General features: G+C 46.8%; 2 protein-coding genes and 1 long non-coding RNA gene across 6 annotated transcripts in view; 1 reads left to right on the top strand and 2 right to left on the bottom strand.

Annotated features, from left to right (window-relative positions):
- Positions 1–1,142: 1,142 nt before the first annotated feature.
- On the bottom strand, positions 1,143–7,587 carry LOC307223209. Of its 2 annotated transcripts, XR_013842032.1 has the most exons (4): positions 6,796–7,587; positions 5,784–5,874; positions 2,326–2,382; positions 1,143–1,265 (listed from the first exon to the last, which is right to left on the bottom strand). It is a non-coding gene; the product is annotated as an uncharacterized lncRNA (long non-coding RNA). The 2 variants fall into 2 exon arrangements; XR_013842033.1 differs by lacking the exons at positions 5,784–5,874; positions 6,796–7,587 and adding an exon at positions 2,906–3,418.
- A 2,158-nt stretch (positions 7,588–9,745) lies between these two features.
- LOC307222579 (basic phospholipase A2 PLA-B-like) lies at positions 9,746–13,580 on the top strand. The gene is made up of 4 exons (XM_079987977.1): positions 9,746–9,910; positions 10,656–10,800; positions 12,501–12,607; positions 13,039–13,580. Exons 1-4 carry the CDS (start codon positions 9,826–9,828, stop codon positions 13,206–13,208), a joined length of 507 nt encoding a protein of 168 aa, XP_079844103.1. The 5' UTR covers positions 9,746–9,825; the 3' UTR covers positions 13,209–13,580.
- Positions 13,581–14,563: 983 nt separating this feature from the next.
- STARD8 (StAR related lipid transfer domain containing 8) overlaps positions 14,564–20,287 on the bottom strand; it is a 68,083-nt gene continuing 62,359 nt past the window's right edge. For all 3 annotated transcript variants that reach the window (XM_079987948.1, XM_079987947.1, XM_079987949.1), the window contains 4 exons: positions 19,290–19,514; positions 18,900–19,117; positions 18,018–18,194; positions 14,564–16,621 (listed from right to left, as the gene is read on the bottom strand). In XM_079987948.1, the coding sequence (XP_079844074.1) occupies positions 16,504–16,621; positions 18,018–18,194; positions 18,900–19,117; positions 19,290–19,514 (738 nt within the window). In that variant the 3' untranslated portion in view covers positions 14,564–16,503. The remainder of the gene's footprint in view (positions 16,622–18,017; positions 18,195–18,899; positions 19,118–19,289; positions 19,515–20,287) is intronic.

Here is a 20,287-nt window from a genome sequence, read left to right as displayed (position 1 = left end):
CCTTTTCGTTTCCTGAGAGCCAGATTTCCTCATGGGAAACTTTCCAAGGGCCACATGCCAGTGGTGGGTGGGGCCAGAAGGAAAAGCAGCTGGGGCAAAGGATGCGACTCTTCTGCTTGTACAGAAAGGCTACCTTTCAGCTGTGCAAAAGATAACGGTTCCCACACTCCCATTCACATCCCTCCAGCCTCCATCCAGGCAAAGCCATTTGCCATCTAGGAGACATTTATCAGTTCAAGGACACATTCCAGCCAAGCAAAAGAACTCAAGGAGGGCATGGACCTGGGGAGAGTCCTCAGGGCCAGAAAGAGGGGCTTGGAGGGCCACACTCCTGAAAGGAAAAGTGAGTTGCAGGTAGGCAGGGCAGCAGGGATACCCCCATGTGGCCCCATCCATAAAAGATAAAGGTAAAGGGACCCCTGACCATTAGGTCCAGTCGTGGCCGACTCTGGGGTCGCGACGCTCATCTCGCTTTATTGGCCGAGGGAGCCGGCATACAGCTTCCAGGTCATGTGGCCAGCATGACTAAGCCGCTTCTGGTGAACCAGAGCAGCGCACGGAAAGACCGTTTACCTTCCCGCCGGAGCAGTACCTATTTATCTACTTGCACTGTGACGTCCTTTCGAACTGCTAGGTTGGCAGGAGCAGGGACCGAGCAACGGGAGCTCACCCCATCGCGAGGATTCGAACCGCCGACCTTCTGATCAGCAAGTCCTAGGCTCTGTGGTTTAACCCACAGCACCACCCGCGTAGTATCATACCACTTTAAAAAGTCATGGCTCCCCCCCAAAGCATCCTGGGAGGTATAGTTTGCTAAGGAGGTTGAGAATTGTTAGGCAGTCGCTATTACCAGACAATTAGGCAGACAATTACCAAAGTTCCCTTGGAAGTGGGGTTGGTGGTTAAGCCACTCTGGGCCACAGCTTGGTGGAACAGCACATGTTCTGTATGTAAAAGGTCCCAGGTTCAAACCCTGACATTTCCAGGTAGGTCTGGCCTAGACTTCTGCCTGAAACCCTGGAGAGCCACAGAGGTTGGGTCAATGGACCGAGAGTCTGGCTCTGTAGGAAGCATATCCTGGTGTTCCCTAAAGGTTCATGTGGACTATTTATTAGCTTACCAGTCAGTTTGATCCTTTGGCATGCCGCTGCCTCCCCATCCACAATAACACCCATAGGCCATGTAATCTGGTATGGCATTTTTTCCAGTCATTTGTTTGATCATCTCAGCAAGTTGGATGAGACTGCCACCTACTCCGATTGCACCTTGAAAACAGTCAGAGGGGGGAAACCTCAAATCACTAGGGTATTTACAAAGCAAACATGGAAGTCTCTGGTTTGGTAAAGGAGGCTGAAGGAGAAGAACTTTTGAAAATATAAAGGAATCAGCTGGGAGGACCTATGTATATCTGTCTCTCTGTCTGTCTGTCTGTCTATCTATCTATCATCTATCTATATGCCAACATAAAGTGTTGTCTCTCATAGTTGTACCTCAGACTACCTGAGAAGCTCAATATGCTAAGAGGTTCAAAGCTGGTTGCTCCAGCTCAAACCGCATGGCTCTCATCAGCCATTCCTGAGTTTCTATATCAAACAATTTAGGAACTTTCACCACTTTGCAAATAAGCCAAGTCTTACTGCCTGTGCAACCTTTCTGACTGATACATGGAAAAACACATGAACCTAAGCTTTGAAGAGTTTGTAAGTAAAACCATTTTTAACTTACCAAGTGTGCGATCTATTCCTCTGCTGTGGGAAGAAGGACATTTTGGAACTCACAAGGGCATCTTTTAAAGGTCCAACAGCCTATATTTCCATGCTTTATTTGCTGTATATGTTGTGATTTTAAATCTCTGCTGGGGTTCCCTCATCAAACCTGGATCTTGGTACCCAATTTTTTATACCTTTATTATCCTTGCCACCAACACTACAACGCCCATCATCCCTGATCATTGGCTTAAGCTGTCTGGGAATGATGGGAGTTGTAGTCCAGCAACACCTGAGGATACAAGGTGGAAGAACATTGGCGTGGACAACAGGGTATTAGATGAAACATGGACAGCTTCAAGTGCATCCCTAGCTCAGGGGCAGAACACCTGCTTTGCCTGTAGAACGTCCCAGCTTCAACCTCCAGGTAGGTTTGGGGCATACCATTATCTGAAACCCGTGGGGGGGGGCGCTTTGCAAGTCCAACTCAACAGCATAAGGACAGCTTCTTAAGTTTCTCTATCTGTGTGCTTGCCGTTGATCTGAGTGGAGTGACGTAAGGGAGAGACTAAAATTTAAGTACGTGTATTCCCCCCCCCCCGCCGCACATACTCACCACATGTCAATAATAGCAATGCCACCACTGCAGACAGAGTCATATTTGCCATGTGTGGCCCTGAAAAAGAAATTTTAACCTCTCGATCTGATGTTCCTTTTACAGGAGCAGTGATGAACAAACAAAACAAAGGCAGCAAAGTCATTCCCAAATAGCAGGTGTTACTTGTACAGTGGTACATCGGGTTAAGAACTTAATTTGTTCTGGAGGTCTGTTCTTAACCTGAAAATGTTTTTAACCTGAAGCACCACTTTAGCTAATGGGGCCTCTTGCTGCTGCTGTGCCGCAGGAGCACAATTTCTGTTCTTATCCTGAAGTAAAGTTCTTAACCCGAGGTACTATTTCTGAGTTAGCAGAGTCTGTAACCTGAAGTGTCTGTAACCTGAAGCATCTGTAACCCGAGGTACCACTGTATGAGTAAGTAACACCAGCAACAATCGGCTTCTTGATAGAAGAAGCCACGATGTGGCAGCCTCTCCTGCTCACTAGGGCAACTTCACAATCTGGAGCTGTGTCTGTTCTCTCTCTCTCTCTCTCTCTGTCTCTCTCTCTCTCCCTCTTTCCCCCCACTCTCTCTACTTACCTTTTCTGCGTATGGCAGGGAGAATTTCAGAGGCTGCAGATAACTTCTGCTTGGTGATCAAGGGTGAATATATATATGCACACACACACACACACACTCCACCCCATTAGGGACTGTTAACTCCGCCCCATTAGGAATTGTTATACAGAAGTTATTCTTGTTAGGGCTTCCCTGTAAATAATTTTCAGGTTCTCTTTCATAATTTCCACGTAATTGCCCATATGCTTCTTTTGAAACTGTAATAACTCACATTTCCTCCCATGTGGTCTTCTTAAGAAGAAGAAGAAAAATGGTACTCTGCTGGTCAGACATTTTGCTATCATCACAGTTGAGCGCAGCTTTAAAAGCGATGTCCGACAACGTAGATGGATTGAGCAATTTCATGAAGGGAGGATAAGGCTATGGATAGCCACTAGCCAGAATGGCTGGAGCTGACTCCATGGTTTCTGAATACCAGTTGTGGGGAACTACAGGAAGGGAGAGGACTTTTGTGTGCTTGCGTCTTGCTTGCAGGTTCCCTACAAGTTTGCTACTGTGAGATCAGGTTGATGAGCTTCATTAACATGTGACCCTGAAATTTTGGATCCCCTCCAAATGGAGGCCAAAGTTTTGTGCTAGTTTTGCACCACAAACCCCACATTTTGTGCTGCCTTCCCAAACTAATTGACACTCAAACTGGGGGCCATAAGTATACCCCAAAACCCAACCTTGTCTGATGACGTTTGGTGATTATGAACCTAGTCAACTTTCTTCTACAAATGTCCTGCAAGTGACAAAGTTCAAAGCTATGAAGGGAACTTACCTGCATGAAGATGCTGTGCTTGCTACTGGACACATAGCCATACCAGGGTATCAACCCTGCTAACCAATCTTCCTGTGGCATCAATGCTCAGACTTGGAATCTTGGTAGTGCCCAAGTAATGCTGGTAAACCTTGAGCTGTGCAGAGCTGTGTCACATGATTACACACAGGTAATCATATGACACCTGCTGTATGTAAAACAACAACAAACCTCTGGTTACGTGAAACATACTCAATAAACACACAAGATGTAGCCGGCTGCACTTTTGACTAAACAAGGTACACTATTCATTGTATCAAATTGTAGATTTCAATTTCAATGGAAGTCTCATGAAGCTCAACGAAAAAAGCAGAAGACCCAGTGGATCAGTTCATTCTATAGTCAGTTCATGCATAAGGTCCATACATGTATAAGTGTCTATTCTACCTGTCTGTTCATAGAGTCCAGTAATCCACATGAAGAGTTGTTACAGTTCCACAGAATCCTTTCACAGAGTCTAAGACAAGGATTTCCGGAATATTAGCCTTGTTTTGCCATCCTAGGCTTCCTCAATAGTACAGGCTCTAAGTAATGTGAATAAATACAGTATCGTAATCTCGCACATTTTCCCATTGAAAATAATAAACCATAAACAACTGTACATCCCATATGTAATTTTACAGGATAGTAATCCTGCTTTGTAACAGATGTTGCTTACTGCAACCACTACTATGCTATAAGATCCACTATCCTGTAACATTACATATGGGATGCACAGTTGTTTATGGTTTTTGTATATTATTTTCACTGGGAAAATGTGTGAGATTACGATATTGTATTTTTTTGCATTACTTGGAGCCTATACTACTGAGGAAGCCTAGGATGGTGAAACAAGGCTAATATTCCGGAAATCCTTGTTTTAGACTTGTTTTAGACTCTGTGAAAGGATTCTGTTGAAATCTACAATTTGATACAATGAATATGTCTTGTGTGTTTATTGGGTTGATAGGGGTGGCAAGGGAGAAAAATTTGGGCAGATAGTTCTGTATAATGCTGTTTGAAATTCAAACACCAGAAAAATCTATCCAGTGTGCAGCATGCTGTCTGAATAACATGACACAGAGACGACAAAACATTGCGTTTTCATTTTATCCCATGAACCGTCCTGAGACCTGCAGGTATAGGGTGGTATATAAATTTAATAAGTAATAAAATAAATAGAAAATAATATTGGCTGGGAATGCAGCACCACGACGGCTTACGATGACCTAAGATGGTTGTTGTAAACATGTCCCCAGCTCTCATGTCAGCATGCATCCAGACATTCACAAAATTTCCATTCCTGTCAGAATACCCGAACAAGTGTGATAAGGTTTTGAATGAAAACCAGGGATTGCCAAATTTGCCTGATTGCAACATCAGCAATAACATTGCACACCTGGTGAACCTGATGGCAAAATGACCTCGTCTTTGAGGGCAGCGTCACCTAACTTGTCACTTCTACTGAAGAAGCACAGCGCTGGTTGTGAAAGCACATGATATAAGAAATGTGAAGTCACTGCTGAAAAATCATCACTGTTGACGTGAGTAAACTGAGGGAGAGGGCAAGGAGATAGGCATGCCAACAAACTGTGAGATAAGCAGGGCTTTTTTTTCAGCTGGAATTCACCAGAACTCAGTTCCGGAACCTCTCAGGTGGACATTATTGCTGATAAGAGAACAAGGGAAGCATTCTCGGTGAATACTGGAGCACTGGAGACAGTGCCGGATTTATGTATAAGCTAAACAAGCTATAGCTTAGGGCCCCACTCTCTTGGGGGCCCCCCAAAAAAATTAAGAAAAAACCCCTGGATGTACATTTCCAAAATAGAAGATAAAAAACAAATAAGATAAAACCTACATACAGCAACAGTGTTTTGTGTTGTGTAGGCTCCTATGATGTAAGTAATGGACCCCGCCTGCTAGCCCACTCCCTAAAATATCATTGGTCAGATACCTATTAGGTCCATAAATTACCACATAGCATATATTCAACACAAAAACAGCAACAATTTGTTGTTGACAAAGGACAGCTGGGCATATAAAGGGCCCCATTACCTTCAGTAGCTTAGGGCCTCATCAAACCTAAATCCAGCCCTGACTGGAGATAAGTAAGCAATAATTCTGGACAGAATTGGAGGGCTTGATCCTAAAGAAGATGCGAAGACAGAAGAAGAAAGCAATGAAGCATGTTTTCCTGCTGGTACAGGGGTAATGCTTTCACTCTCATGGTAGAAGAAATAAACCAAACATTGTTCCTGGAACTAGAGGTAACCAGCAAATGTTTCCAGTAAGGCTTATTTCAAAGACCTGAAGAGCACAGCGTTCAAGCATATAACTCTAACCATGCATCTGGATGGCTTCATCTTCAAGCGCATTCTGACCATGGAGGGCACCAGGAAGCTTGCTGCTGCAACTCGTACTACAGGTGTGATCGATGAGGGTGATAGGAAGCAAATGCCTCAGGAAAAGACTACGAAAGCAAAGGAGGAAGTGCAGGATTTCCACAGATTCTTTTTTCTAAAAAAGAATTCATTTTTATTAAATTTTCCATTTTAACAATCCAATCCAATCACATTAAATATTCCAAATTATACATATACATATCAAATAATCCAAATATTCTGCCAAATTATAAATTTTTTAATGCTTCAAGTTTGGAGGGTTCTGATCATCTCATATCTCTACTGCTTTTCATAGTCATTTCCAATAGTTCCTCTAATTCTTCCTGTTGTTAACCTAGGATTTCAACAGATTCAAAGGATCACATCAGTCTCAATGCTAAAGAGACAAGGAAATTAGGAACCAATACCCAGCTAAGCAATGCAGGCAATGCACAAGCTCCGTTTTCAGAGAATGGCGACGAGGGTATCAATAGATGCCAGGGTATCAACACTGTGCCAAAAGTGAGAAAGTCATGCAGTTTGTGTATGACAGAGCAAGTGCACAGAACATCCCTGCGGAAGACCCTCTGGTGCACTACGTGGTAGAGATGAAGGTCAAGGAGAATGGGGGGTGGGTGGGGTGTTTGTGGTTGAAAGAAACAGAAAGTCAAGAAACAGAAAGTTACCTAAAAGCACAAGCAGAATGGCAACAGATAAATCTCAGCAAAGCCAAATGTGTACCGTCAATTTGTCTTCTCAGGGGACCAGACAAAGTTGGATTTTTGAGTGTCATCTTGTAACCCTGGTTTGAGTACCAATTACTCAGATTTTTGGGGGTGGGTGGGAAAAGTCATCAGAAGGATTAAGAATGTGGAAAGGGTGTTGCGCTCAGGCATGAGAATTGGAATGTTGCATGTACATCCCCATTTCTCTCCTCTTCTGCTGTAGTTCACTCAGAAAGTCGTAGCAATCGCCAAGGCAAGTCAAATCAGGACCCTGGACAGCCACCAGTGGGCCCTGCTGGCTGAGCTATGGAAGATGTTGTCTTGGCAAAGGTCTAGCAAAGATCTCATGAGCTATGAGAAGATGTTGTCACAGCAAAGGCGGCTGGCAGGGCCTTCAGTTCCAATGGCTCTGCTCTTGAAGGTCTGCAATCTATAAAAGACCTGGAATTTACTCTGCAGTTCATGTTCCTGCATGGCTGTGGAACAGGAGATGCTATAGGGGAGTTATCTCTAGAACCTGATGGTGATTAAGGATCCACATAATCAGTCCTCAGAAAGTGATTCAGAGAGGTTTTCTCTGAATGGGATCACTTGTGTGTCATCTGAAGCTGAGTTCTTGAAGTGAGATTGGGACTCCGGTGCGGGGGACGTCCCATCCTCCACCTGAGAAATGTTGAGTGGCAAGACCTTCTCCTTATTCTCTTCTTTCCCCTTCCTTCCCCCCTCTGCTCTGTGGATTCCATGGCTCTAAGCATCACAATTGTGTTAGATTCTGAAGGGAAAGCATGAGATCTAATGGCCAGTGGTGGGCAATGTATCACTCTCTTGACTCCATGCACCATGGTTCCTGGTCTCAGAAGTTCAACTCAGATGAACTTCTCTACAGGACAGAAAGAAGCTGGGAGCTGACCAGTAATAGATGTCCATCAAATCTGGGACAGGGGGATCAGTTTGTGTTGTTGTGTGTTCATGGAGTAACTAACCAGAACTAAGTTGACATTTCTCAGAGGACATTTAATGCTTACTCTGACAGTTATGCCCATTCCCGAAATAAGTCCTGTTTGATGAAAGTCCCGTACATTGTACATCTTAGTAGCTTCCTCCTTGAAGCTTCCTCCTTGAAGCTTCTCGGCCTTTTGGCCAAGATCAAATGTAGAAGTTTCCTCCTAGTTGTTGTTGTTGTTTAGGGGGATTTGTGATGACCACGGGTTTAATGGTATGCAAATCCAGCCCTTTCAGTTTCTCATACGGTGTTTGTTAATGCTCCCCTCCAGTGGGAAATAGTGCTACTTTGCAATTATATACTGTATTTATAACTATATTTTTTATATAGGAATGTCCCTGGCACATTTCCTGGAGGTTTTATAAAAGAAAAGAAGTTGCTACAAATTGGGTCTGAAAGAAATCAAGAGGACAATGTGGGCACTGTTCTCTGGGAAGAGGGATTGACTCTTCTGGAAATTGTAGCTCTGTGAAGGGAACAGGGGTCTCCTAACAACCCTCAGCATCCTTCCCAAACTGCAGCTCCCAGAATTCTTTGGGAGAAGCCATGACATAAAGTGGTATCACAGTGTTTTAAATGTATGGCATGAAAGTGCCTTGGTGTCTGTTCTTCGCATCTGCAAATATGGCCGTGGTCATTGCTTATGTTATATCTGGGCTATCACGATGCCATGGTGAAGTTAGGTAATATTAGACTCTGGGTTGAAAATTACTTCCCCGTTCTTTAGCTGGAAATGTGCGTTACTTCTAAATGTTATCAGCCATCCCTGCCTCTTTGGGGAGGCCCTGGATCTCTGCTGCAAAACACTCTCTTTGGGGCTGCTCTGGAAAAGTGCCTGGAATCTTCCACTGGCCCAGAATGTGACAGCATATCCTCCAACATTTCTCTGATGAAAATAGGGGCGTCCCATTCCATAACGATAATTTTACTATTTAAACCCCACGCCTCTTACTGGGTTGCCCCAGCCATTCTGGGCAGCTTTCAACATATATAAAAACATAATAAAACATTAACTTTTTTTTTAAAAAAAAAACTGCCCTATACAGGATTGCCTTCAGATGGCTCAGGGGTCGGATAACTCCATATCCTTCAATATTTCTCCAATGAAAATAGGGACATCCTAAGGAAAAGTGGGACATTCTGGGATCAAATCAGAAACTGGGTCAGCTTCTCTTTTCTCAGGGATGTCCCTGGAAAATAGGGAATTTTGGAGGGTCTGTGAAAGGAGCGTATCACTCTGCTGTTGAAACAATCACACCAGCTTCTGATTGGTTTCCAGGCTCAATTCAAAGCACTTCTAAAGGCATTTAACGCCATTTAACTTCTGCACCCTTGGATATCTGAAGGGTAGCCTCTTCTCTTAAACCTGCCTGGTTATTCAGATCATCCGCAGAGACCCTCCTGAAATCCCCCCCCCAACCCCCAGCATATGAAGTATATCAAGTGAGGATCTCTAGATCTCCCAGAGAAACCTCCAGAGAGTGAAATTTTGGTGCAGAGACCCCAAGATTGCTACCCAAACATTGAGACATGTGACCTATATGAGTTCTAGTTTTATGAAAGGCCCAGCATTCTTACACCACCCCTCTCCCAAACTCGTGATCGCCATGCACTGTTGGACTACAACTCCCATCAGCCCCATCCCAGGGATGGGAGTTGTAGTCCAACAACACGGACTACCTGGCTTTAATGTAAGTCACTTTGGGGCTAGCAGATATGTAGCAAACAATAATAAACATCTGGAGGGCACCCCTGGGCAAGGGTGACTGATTCAAAGCAAGGAGCCCTTTTCCAGCCTGAGAACCAGATTTCGGCCACCTTTTCCTGGTCAAAAGGCCAGTGGCGAAGCAGGGTGGGGGCTAGAGAGGAAGTCAAAAACGAAAACTATTTTTGTGACAGTTCATAACATGTAAAGTGATGTTACGATTCTAAATGCGAGGAATCCATGGTTTATTATTAGTGCTTTGTTCCTCAGGTTATCAGCTGCTATGGGAATTACCTCTTCCCTTTTCTGCTTCTTGTTTTCCTCAGACATGAAGCGACTTCTCCTGATTGCTATCCTGGGGGTGGGCGGTAAGTGCTAAAAAGTTCCTCACTTACTTTTGCTACCAGAAGCCCTTTTTTCTCAGCAAGCTGCCTTGGCCGAGTCAGGCCCTTGGTCCCCCTCTGGATTGGTATTGTCAGCACTGACGGGCAGCAACCCTCCAGGAAACTGGGCAGTATCCATTGATCTGACTGGACCCCAGCCAAATACCACCTTCTGTTGAACAGTGGGCTATAAATCATTTATATAAAAAAGAAAGAAAGAAAGAAAGAAAGAAAGAAAGAAAGAAAGAAAGAAAGAAAGAGAGCCATCCCAGCCCATCTTGTGCTGGAAAGGGTTTGGACCTATCAGCTGCTGAGACGTCCACCCACTGGTGCAGCCAGCAACCCCTTCCCACCTGCCAAATGTGGGTGGGTGCCCAGAGGTGCCCCCAGGGGGGTCCCTACTGGCAGAAGGGGGCACTCCAGAGGTGGGGAAATGGAGGGGCTGAGCCCGCCTGGGATCCGCTGGATCACAAGCGTGTGAGATACATTGCAAAATCCAGCTAAGTGCAAATTTTGAAGGCCAGCCATGTTTTGATTTGAGCAATGCTTTGGAAATAGGGGCACCTGCCATGGCCTGCGGATGGCATTGAATTGCTCTCCTGTCCCTGGACCAGATCCTGGCCGAGGTGGGCTTTTTGCACTTTCTCGCTCCAAAATGCGGACCGTGACAGGGGACCCCTGCCTGTTTTCCTCCTCCTCCTCCTGCTGCTGCTGCTTGTCCCCTTCCCAGCTCTGTCCGTCATCCACGGCAGCCTGCTCAACTTCAAGGTGCTGATCGAGAGGATTACCCACAAAAACGCCCTCATCCACTTCAACGGGTACGGGTGCTACTGCGGAAAGGGCGGGAGAGGGAAGCCGAGAGACCAGACAGACATGTGAGTTGCATAGCTGTCAACTGTCCCTTATTTGGTGGGAAACTCCCAGCGCCGTGTCCCGCTGCTGTCCCTTACTGATGATGCCCCTTAAATTTCCTGGGTTTCAAAGGAAGCAGCTCCTCTCCCTCTCTCGCTGCTGGCCAGGGAGGAGGGAGGCTCCAAGTGTGTTGCTTGGCTGCGTTGCTCACCCAATAAGGAGTCTAAGAACGACTGGGGTGTGAAGCTTGCATGCCTTGCGCCGATCAAATCCACCGTGTTGCCTAGGGACTCGCCTTTTCTCAGCGCTTCCCAGCGGAGAGGTGACAGTGGTTTTCCTTGCTGCATCCCCTTTGCCGGGTTGCTGCGCTGTGGGAACCACCACTTGAGGCTTCGCCTGGCTGCTGGCTGGGCTTTCTGCCTTTGGCTCGGAGGGGCTCAGAAGTTGAACATACCTGTGCCCAGAAAATCCCTTATTTTGGCTGCTGGTCCCTTGTTTTCGAGGCTGCTGGTCCCTTATTTTCAAATCTGTAAGTTGACAGCTATGGTGAGTTGGCCGGCGTGACTCCCTGGGCCTCCACAAAGCCACCACGACCCTCACTCAGTCAGACAGGGTGGGGGGCGGCTTTGCTCACACCCAGGCGATGCCAGATATTCCTGGTAGGTGGAGTCTATTGCGCCAGAAACCAGCAAGTGTCAACAACGCATCTTTCCCTGTGATACTGTCAGCATAAGAAGAGGTGTCTCAGGTTAAGAGCAGTTTCAGGTTAAGAACGGACCTCCGGAACGAATTAAGTATGTAACCAGAGGTGCCACTGTATTCTTAACCTGAGGTACTACTTTAGCTAATGGGGCCTCCCGCTGCCGCTGCATGTTTTCTGTTCTCATCCTGAAGCAAAGTTCTTAACCTGAGGTACTATTTCTGGGTTAGCAGAGTCTGTAACCTGAAGCATCTGTAACCTGTAGAGTCTGTAAACCGAGGTACCACTGTAGCTGAGTTCCATATCAGGGTGTATGAAGATTCAATGTTTAGACTGTTTTTAAGGAAAGGGCTGGTGCTCTGCTGTTTTCAGTGTCGCTATCCGCATGTTTTAAGAGATCTCTGTGGGTTAAACCACAGAGCCTAGGACTTGCTGATCAGAAGGTCGGCGGTTTGAATCCCCACGATGGGGTGAGCTCCCGTTGCTCGGTCCCTGCTCCTGCCAACCTAGCAGTTCGAAAGCACATCAAAGTGCAAGTAGATAAATAAGTACCGCTCTGGCGGGAAGGTAAACGGCATTTCTGTGCGCTGCTCTGGTTCGCCAGAAGCGGCTTAGTCATGCTGGCCACATGACCTGGAAGCTGTATGCCGGCTCCCTCGGCCAGTAAAGCAAGATGAGCGCCGCAACCCCAGAGTCGGTCACAACTGGACCTAATGGTCAGGGGTCCCTTTACCTTTACCTTTTAATGCACACATTTCTATTAATGCTTAATTGTTTTTTAATTATTGCTTTTCCTTCTAGGTTTTAGCCATTTCTATTTTAGGTGTAAGACACCTTGAGACCTTGTCTGGTAAAACTGTGGGATGTAAATATAGTAATAACAATATTTTATTTTATTTTTAAATGAAAGCTCAGCAGCGCAGTGGAGGGGGGGGGACACCAAAATTCTCAAAATCTCAGCAGGGGCTTCCTGCCAGCAGGCCTTCCTCCCCCTGCATTCCCCCCCCCTTTCTCCCCTTCCAGGTGCTGCTATAAACACGACTGCTGCTATGAGGGTCTACACAGCAAGCAGTGCCACCCATATATTGATCACTACAGATACCTGATCATCAATGACGATGTTATCTGTGGTGAGTGGCGGGCAGAAGGATTTGGGTTTACTGTATTTTCCTTTGCCCACCTTCCCTTTAGAAGAAAGAGGCCATTCATAGAACCATTCCACAGAACTGTCTCCAGATATGCCCCACCCCCATTTATTTCTGGTGGTCTCGATCAGGCCTGCCCAACTCTCCCTGAGCCGCACCTCTCACTGGTCTTGCTCTTTGTCCTCCTGGAGAGGTTTAGCTTGGCCAAAACATGTCCTCAAACTCTGGCAATGCTTGTTGCTTGCCTGGGAGGAGGATGGAGAGGGGTGTGTGTGTGTGTGTGTGTGTGTGTGTGTGTGTGAATGTGTTTAGACACCGGCCTACGGTACAAAGGCACTTCTCACATGAGGTTCCAGTCAAAAGGAAGCTTTGCATCCTGCAAGTCTGACGTCTCCTCGCCGCTTTTGCCTCTGCAGAGTACAGAAACAATTCCCACTGTGCCGTGTTGGCGTGCGAATGCGACCGTCATGCGGCCCTCTGCTTCCGAAAGTATGCCAAAACGTACAACAAGAAGTACCGCCGTTACCCTTACGTCTTGTGCAAAGAAATCACCCCTAAATGTCGAGGCAGCAAGAAGCCGAAGTAGGAAAGCCCGAGAAGCAGGCAAACCGGTTGCGGACTTGATGCAGAGGATTGCTTTGAGAGGGCAATCTCTCCTGTGGGGAAGAGGACCAGAGCGGAAATGCAGGGGGTTTTCTTACTTGTGTTTTTCTGCGTGGATTCCAAAGTCAGCAGCATTTATTGTTCGGAATTTTTGAAATCTCTGCATTTCAAAGTTCACATTTTGATGTCAAAGGGACGCTCCCCACAAGCTGCATCTTAATTTGCAAAATTGATGTGTTGGCATCTCAGTGCTTCTCTTCGCCCCAAGGACTAATTCCAAGACTGTCTATTACTGGAAATGTGGGGAAGGCAGCAATAAACCATTATTATTTATTAATCTGTTTATTAACATGAACTCTTTGTTAAAATCGTTTTTCTTCCCAACCCTGATTTTCCCATTGAGGAAGTGCCTGTGGTGGCTAACTAAGCAGCTAGATTAGAAATTCAAATATTCAAAAATATGTGGCAAGCAGTTCTAGCTGTGTAAAAAAGATGACTGTAGGGGTCTACCTATAAAATGGCTGTATTCCAAATCAGAACCTTGGCCCATTAAGCTACCTCTCCCATGGTGTCATCTGCAAAGTCCTTCAAGTCATTTACAAAGATATTGAACAACACAAGGCCTAGGACAGAACCCTGTGGCAACCCAGCTGTCCCAGGATGACGAGGAACCATTAGTGAGTGCTCTTTGGGTTTGGTCAGTTAACCAGCTGCAAATTCCCATAGCAGTAGCATTGTCCAGCCCACATTTTACCATCTTTTCTGCAATAATATCATGGGGGACTTTGTCAAAAGCCGTACTGAAATCAAGATACATTACATCCACAGCATTCCTCTGATCTACCAAGCTTGTAACTCGAAACCTATGCTTGGCTCTTTGTAGTCACAGCATTCTTTTCTAAGTGTTCACAGAATGACTGTTTAATTATCTGTTCTATTACCTTTCTATCAGCATCAAGCTGACCTGCTGGTAGTTGCCTGGGTCTTCCCTTCCCACCCCTGTTTTGAAGATGGGGTCAACACTGGCCCTCTTCCAGTCCTCAGGGACCTTTCCTCCAAGAATTCTCAAAGATTATAGACGAAGGCTCTGAGATTACATCTTGGCAGGGTGAGGGGTGGGAAAGGGCCTTCTCGGTGGTGGCCCATAAGCTGTTGAAACCCTTCCCTGCAGAGGCGTGCCTACATTGAACCGCTTCTAGCGAATGCTAAAGACACATGGCTTTACCCTGGTGTTCAACATTTGGGGTTTATATTTGTAGGGCCTGCCTTATTCCTGTAATTTTGTTTTTAACACGTCTTTTAGGTGTTGTAATAATCATATTCATCAGCAGCCAGTGACCAGGTTAGTACTTTATTTATTACACAGAGACAGGGAGTTTCCTCTCTCCTTTTGATACCCCGCAACGGCTTTAGTACAAAAAACCCTTTAAATACAAAATACGCTTCTTCCTCTCGCACACATGCACACACACACACACACACACACACACACACACACACACACCTCTGTCCAAATGCTCTCCCACTCAAGTTATATATTAAATATTACGACTGTACAATATTTATAGGTGCGAGAGGAAAAACTGATTAGAGAAATAACAGCCCCACCCCCAAGGTATTAGTAAGACAAAAAATACCCCCACAAATGTTACATCAGTTATTTCTATTTGAGTTCACAGAATCCAAAGAATGTAGAGTTGGAAGGTACCCCCAAGTTTCATCTAGTCTGACCCCCTGCGATGCAGGAACCACCGCTAAAGAATCCCTGACAGTGGGCCATCCAACCTCGGTTTAAAAACCTCCAATGATTTATAGAACCATAGGATTATAAGAGTTGGAAGGATCCCCCAAAAGTCACTACTCTGACCCTTTGCAGTGCAAGAGTTGACAAGAGCCGTTGAATTGATCACCCGCAGAACAGACACTGTTAGATCTCTAACAAAAAATGGAAAAGTTTTCATGCCTTCCAGCTGGAATGCTGCCTAGTCAGTTGGACCCCCGGTTACGGAAAAATAAAATAAAAACTGGGTTACTTACAGGCCAAGGTTAGCCAATGTCAAACTATTGATTTAGAAAGATCAGAGAATCACAGCCATCTGATGGAGGATGCAGTGACGTCTCTTTTCTTCCCCCCAACCCCCAATGGAATCATGTAGTTGGCATTCAAGAGCAAGACACGAGTCCTCAGAGGACACAAGACCCCAGGCTTTGGTCACACTCATCTGTATCCGTTGCCCTTTGGTTTTGCCAAGAATAGCATCAAATATCTCTGAGCCAATGGGCTCTTTGTCATGTTAAGTGAAAGGCCTCCGGTGCAAAAGTGGAAACACCTGGACTTAGTTTCCAGTTCTGTGCTACTCATGTGATAAGAATCATAGGGTTGGAAAGGACCCTGGGGTCTTCTAAGCGCAACCCCCTGCCATGCAGGAATGATGGCAGCAAATAGGAATAAAATAATGTTTTTCTGGCTCCCTCTCTCCCTCTCCTACACACATACATACCCTCTTGCCCCCATGTGCTACAACACGGCTGTTCATCCTGCAATGCCTCCTACACACACTTGACCGCCAACTAACCTTCCCTGTTCCCTGCAGCGTCATTCCCTGACTCCTGTAGACAACTTTGCCCTCCTCTGGCATCCCTCTGCATGCCATCTCCATAAATCCTGCAGCCACAGAATCACAGAACTGTAGAGTTGGGAGAAGGGACCTTGAGGGTCATCAGATCCAACCCAGAACTAGTTTATTTAGCTAGATCAGACGGTTGGGTTCACCTAGCCTAGGACTGTCTTCCTTTGGCTGGTGGTGGACCTCCTTGCCAGCCCACAACCTTAGAAGATTTGCAGGTGGAGATGCTCCTCGCCCACCTCCACCCCTGTGGCCCAGCTCTTCTCCTTTCCCCTGAAATTGTAGAATTGGAAGGGACCCCAAGGGTTATCCAATCCAACCCTCTGTAATGCAGGAATCACAGGTAAATGGGTATCTGGATGCTGGATCCATTGGTGGTGTGGGGAGTGGACAGGCAGCCCTCAGAGGCTTTGAGAAGGAATCTCCAAGATGGCTTCCCAGACTTGAAGCACGCTGCTCAACCAGGAAAGGGCACCGTCACAAATGGAGACCTTTCTGCTCCTCGGGGCAGCTCAGCCTTGAAGAGCTGATGTTTCTGGACAGGAGGGGCAGAGGCTGCTCAGTTCGCAGGTGTTCAGGCACCTGGAAAAGCTCCTCCCCTCTAGCAAAGGCTGAAGCCACTCCACAGTCCAAGAGCGCCAGAAGCCCCCTTCAGATCTTTGTCTCTGGACCACTTGGGTCGAGTGCCGGGAAAGAGTCTCGGATCCTGGCCAGCTCCATGGCGCAGAGGCGGCCAAAAACTTTGCTGTACCAGTCTGGAGACCGTCCCCTGGAAAGACAAAAGAGTAACGGGTTAGTGGGGGGCATCTTCCACACTGCACAAGAGGGATTCCCTGTTCATTGAAACTGAGACTCCATCGAAGTCTCAGGAGGAGTAGGAAGATGCCCAGGCAATCTGCAAGGGCTTTAGCTGTTGGACAGTGGAACGGACTTGGTGGAGGACTCTCCTTCGTTGGAGGGTTAAAAAACAAACAAAAAAACTTTTTATTTATTTTCATGGTACAGACGATAAATTTTGAGAAAACAATTGTTACAACAGTAAACGACAAGTAACTTGTCCTGATAAAATGGCAGACTTTTATCATGCCATGTGTTAAAAGTTTCATTTGGCTGGGCGGATTCCAGCCGCAGTCCCAACTATTTACCGTATTTTTCGCCCTATAGGACGCACTTTTTCCCCTCCAAAAATGAAGGGGAAATGTGTGTGCGTCCTATGGGGCGAATGCAGGCTTTCGCTGAAGCCTGGAGAGCGAGAGCGAGAGGGGTCGGTGTGCACCAGGCTTCAGGAAGCTATCCACAAGCCTTGGGAGCCCGCGGGAATTTCCGCCCGGCTCCCAAGGCTTGCGGACAGCAGCCTGCATCCCGAAGCCCGGGGAGCGCTGCACAGCGCACCCCGGACTTCGGACAGATATCCGCAAGCCTTGGGAGCCCGGCAGGAGTTGCCACCGGGCTCCCAAGGCTTGCGGATAGCAGCCTCCAAACCTGACCTGGTTTGGAGGCTGGCGGTGGGGAAAGCAGTGCTTCTCCCCACCACCAGTCCCACAAGCTCGGGGAACAGATATCCGCAAGCCTTTGGGCAGATATCCGCAAGGGCTCCCCAGGCTTGTGGATAGCAGCCTGTTCTGGGGGCTGGGGTCGGGGGAAGCTCGGGCTTCCCCCGCCCCAGCCCCACGCCTGGGGGAAAAAAATTTTTTTCCTTTATTTCCCCCCAAAAAAACTAGGTGCGCCCTACAGGGCGAAAAATACGGTATGTATTCAATAAACATTTGCCATATGTTATAAAAGGAATATGGATTCTGTTTGCCGCTCTCACTTGGCATGTTAGTTTCTCAGCCAATGCTATTGGCCATACTCTGTTATACCAAGAATCTGTGTTCAGCCCATCACCAGTTTCCCAACATCTGTCTATCTCCATATGAGCAGCAGTCAATAGAAAGGCTAAGGGGTCATCTTTAGGATAATCATGAGCAGACAGGATCCTAAGCCCAAGTAGTGAAAGTGAGGGGACATTTCAATTGCTTGGTTGAAGCAGAGGTCAAGTGGCCATCTGCCAGGGATGCTTTAACTGGGATTCCTGCATTGCGGGGGGCTGGACTAGAGGACCCTTGGTGGTCCCTTTCAACTCTACAATTCTATGCTTCTATAGGCTTGGCCGGACAGCTTACCTGAGATCTGCACGGCAGATATGGGTCACTCTGGAGCGCCCCATCCCACAGGGCTCCATCAAGTACTGGGAGGTCAGGACCACTGCCCGGACCCCACCTTCCAGGGGCAACGTCTTATGGTCCAGGGATAAGGACACGAGGAGGCAGCCTCCTCGGGACAAGTCTGAGCGCCATTTTCTGCAAAGGAAAAACAAAACAGAGCAGATGAGCAGGAACAGTCAGGCTGTGGATCATTAGGATAGGAACTGAAAAGAAAACTGTCAATATCATTATATACATCTATGGTGCAACCATATTTGGAATCCTGTGTACAGTTCCGGTTGTCTCATCCCCTTGATCATTTCGGTTGCTCTTTTCTGAACCTTCTCCAACTTTGCAATATCCTTTTCATTTTTAGATTCGTTTTTATTAAAGATGTTCTTGTAAAAAGGATATTGCAGAGTTGGAAAAGGTTCAGAAAAGAGCAACCGAAATGATCAAAGGGGGTGGAGGAAATCCCCTAAGAGGAAAGTTTGGGACTTTTCCGTTTAGAAGAAACACAAGCAAAAGGCGACATGATAGGAGTTTATAGAAGTAGGTGTGGCATGCAGAAATGGACAGAGAATTTTTTTCTCCCTCTCTCTTTCTCATAACACTAGAACTCATGGACATTCAATGAAGCTGAATGTTGGAAGGTTCAGGCTAGAGAAAAGAAAAAGAAGAACTTCTTTGCACAGCGCAGTTGTTAAACTATGGAACTTGCTCCTACAGGAGGCATGGATGTCCGCTAACCTAGATGGCTTTAAAAGAGGATCCCCTCCATGTTCGGAGGTAGCAATGCTGGCTAGCAAACGGCCGCTTGGATGGGGTAAGGGAGATGCACTGATATTTCCTGGCTCTCACCGGAGGACGAGGAAGTCTCGCCGGGGGTGGGGCGCCATGCTGTCTGTCACGTAGTGGTAGACCTCTGTGTTGTGGTCCAGGGTCTCCATCACTTTCTCCTGCAGGAGGTCTTCGTCCCACAGGCGCCGTTCCCGGAGCACCCGCTGAAGCACTGCCTGAGGGGGTGCCTCTACTTCTGTGGACACCTTCCACAAGCGCAGGGGGTGCACGTCCCCCACCTGAGCAGACAGGGAGGCAAGGTGTCATTCCGTAGAATCATGGAGTTGCGGCATTGGAAGGGACCCTGAGGGTCATCCAGCCCAACCCCCTGCAAGGCAGAAATCTCAGCTCAAGGACTCCAGGTTCCACCTCTTGCAACGGAGGAGAGTCCAGCCTCCCATCTCTTCTTACCTTCTTGCACGAGATCTCCGTGTTGAGGGGTCCAGGCATGCCAAGCCACCCCTTGAAGCGGTCGAAGGACTCCTTGAGCAGGCTTTGGATACTGACTTCCAAGTCAATCCGGGAATCCCGGCCTTCCCCTTGCAGGCTCCGGCCCATCAGCTCGGAGAAGGAGAGAGGCTGGGTGTCCGCTGCCAAGTAGGAATTGCAAAGCTGGAGCATCACGTCCTGGGGGATCTGGAAAGGCAAAGCCATGGTTGTTAGCAGATGTGGGCAGAGACCGGATGCCTGCAAAAACAGGAATCCCCTGGGAAATCATGCTGGGTGCGCAATGGTTGTCTGAAAATAATAATAATAATAATAATAATAATAATAATAATAATAATAATAATAATAATTTATTTGTACCCCACCCATCTGGCTGGGTTTCCCCAGCCACTCTGGGCGGCTTCCGACAAAGACCAAAAATACGCTCAAATGTCACACATTAAAAACTTTCCCAGATGTCTTCTGAATGTCAGGTAGTTGTTTATCTCTTTGACATCTGATAGGAGGGCGTTCCACAGGGCAGGTGCCACTACCGAGAAGGCCCTCTGCCTGGTTCCCTGTAGCTTTGCTTCTCGCAATCTGTCCCATATAGGTCAAAGGAAGCTAAGGAGGGGAATGGAGGGCTGATCTAATCAGAGCAAATGCAGCAGCTCTAGGACATTTTGGGAGCCAGGTAAATTTTGCTCCAGAGTGCTCTTGTGCTGAGATCCTGCACGCAGGTTTCCCACAGGCATCTGGTTGGCTACTGTGAGAACAGGATGCTGGGTCAGATGGGCCATTGGCCTAATCCAGCATGGCTCTTCTGATGTGCTTAAATAGTATTATTATTATTACTACTACAACTACTACTATTATTACTATTATTATAAATATTCCAAAAACAGGTCCTACATAATTCTGCAAAATGCAGTGTTATCAAACAGGATCTGATGACAATAAACATAGTCCATACACAATTACCG

Source organism: Podarcis cretensis, assembly GCF_951804945.1.
Source record: "Podarcis cretensis genome assembly, chromosome: 8".
In the NCBI taxonomy this organism is placed as follows: domain Eukaryota; kingdom Metazoa; phylum Chordata; class Lepidosauria; order Squamata; family Lacertidae; genus Podarcis; species Podarcis cretensis.
This window is presented reverse-complemented; position numbering and strand designations above follow the sequence as displayed.

Excerpts from the sequence above, each read along its gene's own strand:
- LOC307222579 (XM_079987977.1), top strand. The coding sequence starts at position 9,826 with ATGGGAATTACCTCTTCCCTTTTCTGCTTCTTGTTTTCCTCAGACATG. Across the intron at positions 9,911-10,655 it reads TGCTATCCTGGGGGTGGGCG|CTCTGTCCGTCATCCACGGC; the intron begins GTAAGTGCTAAA and ends TCCCCTTCCCAG. Across the intron at positions 12,608-13,038 it reads CAATGACGATGTTATCTGTG|AGTACAGAAACAATTCCCAC; the intron begins GTGAGTGGCGGG and ends TTGCCTCTGCAG.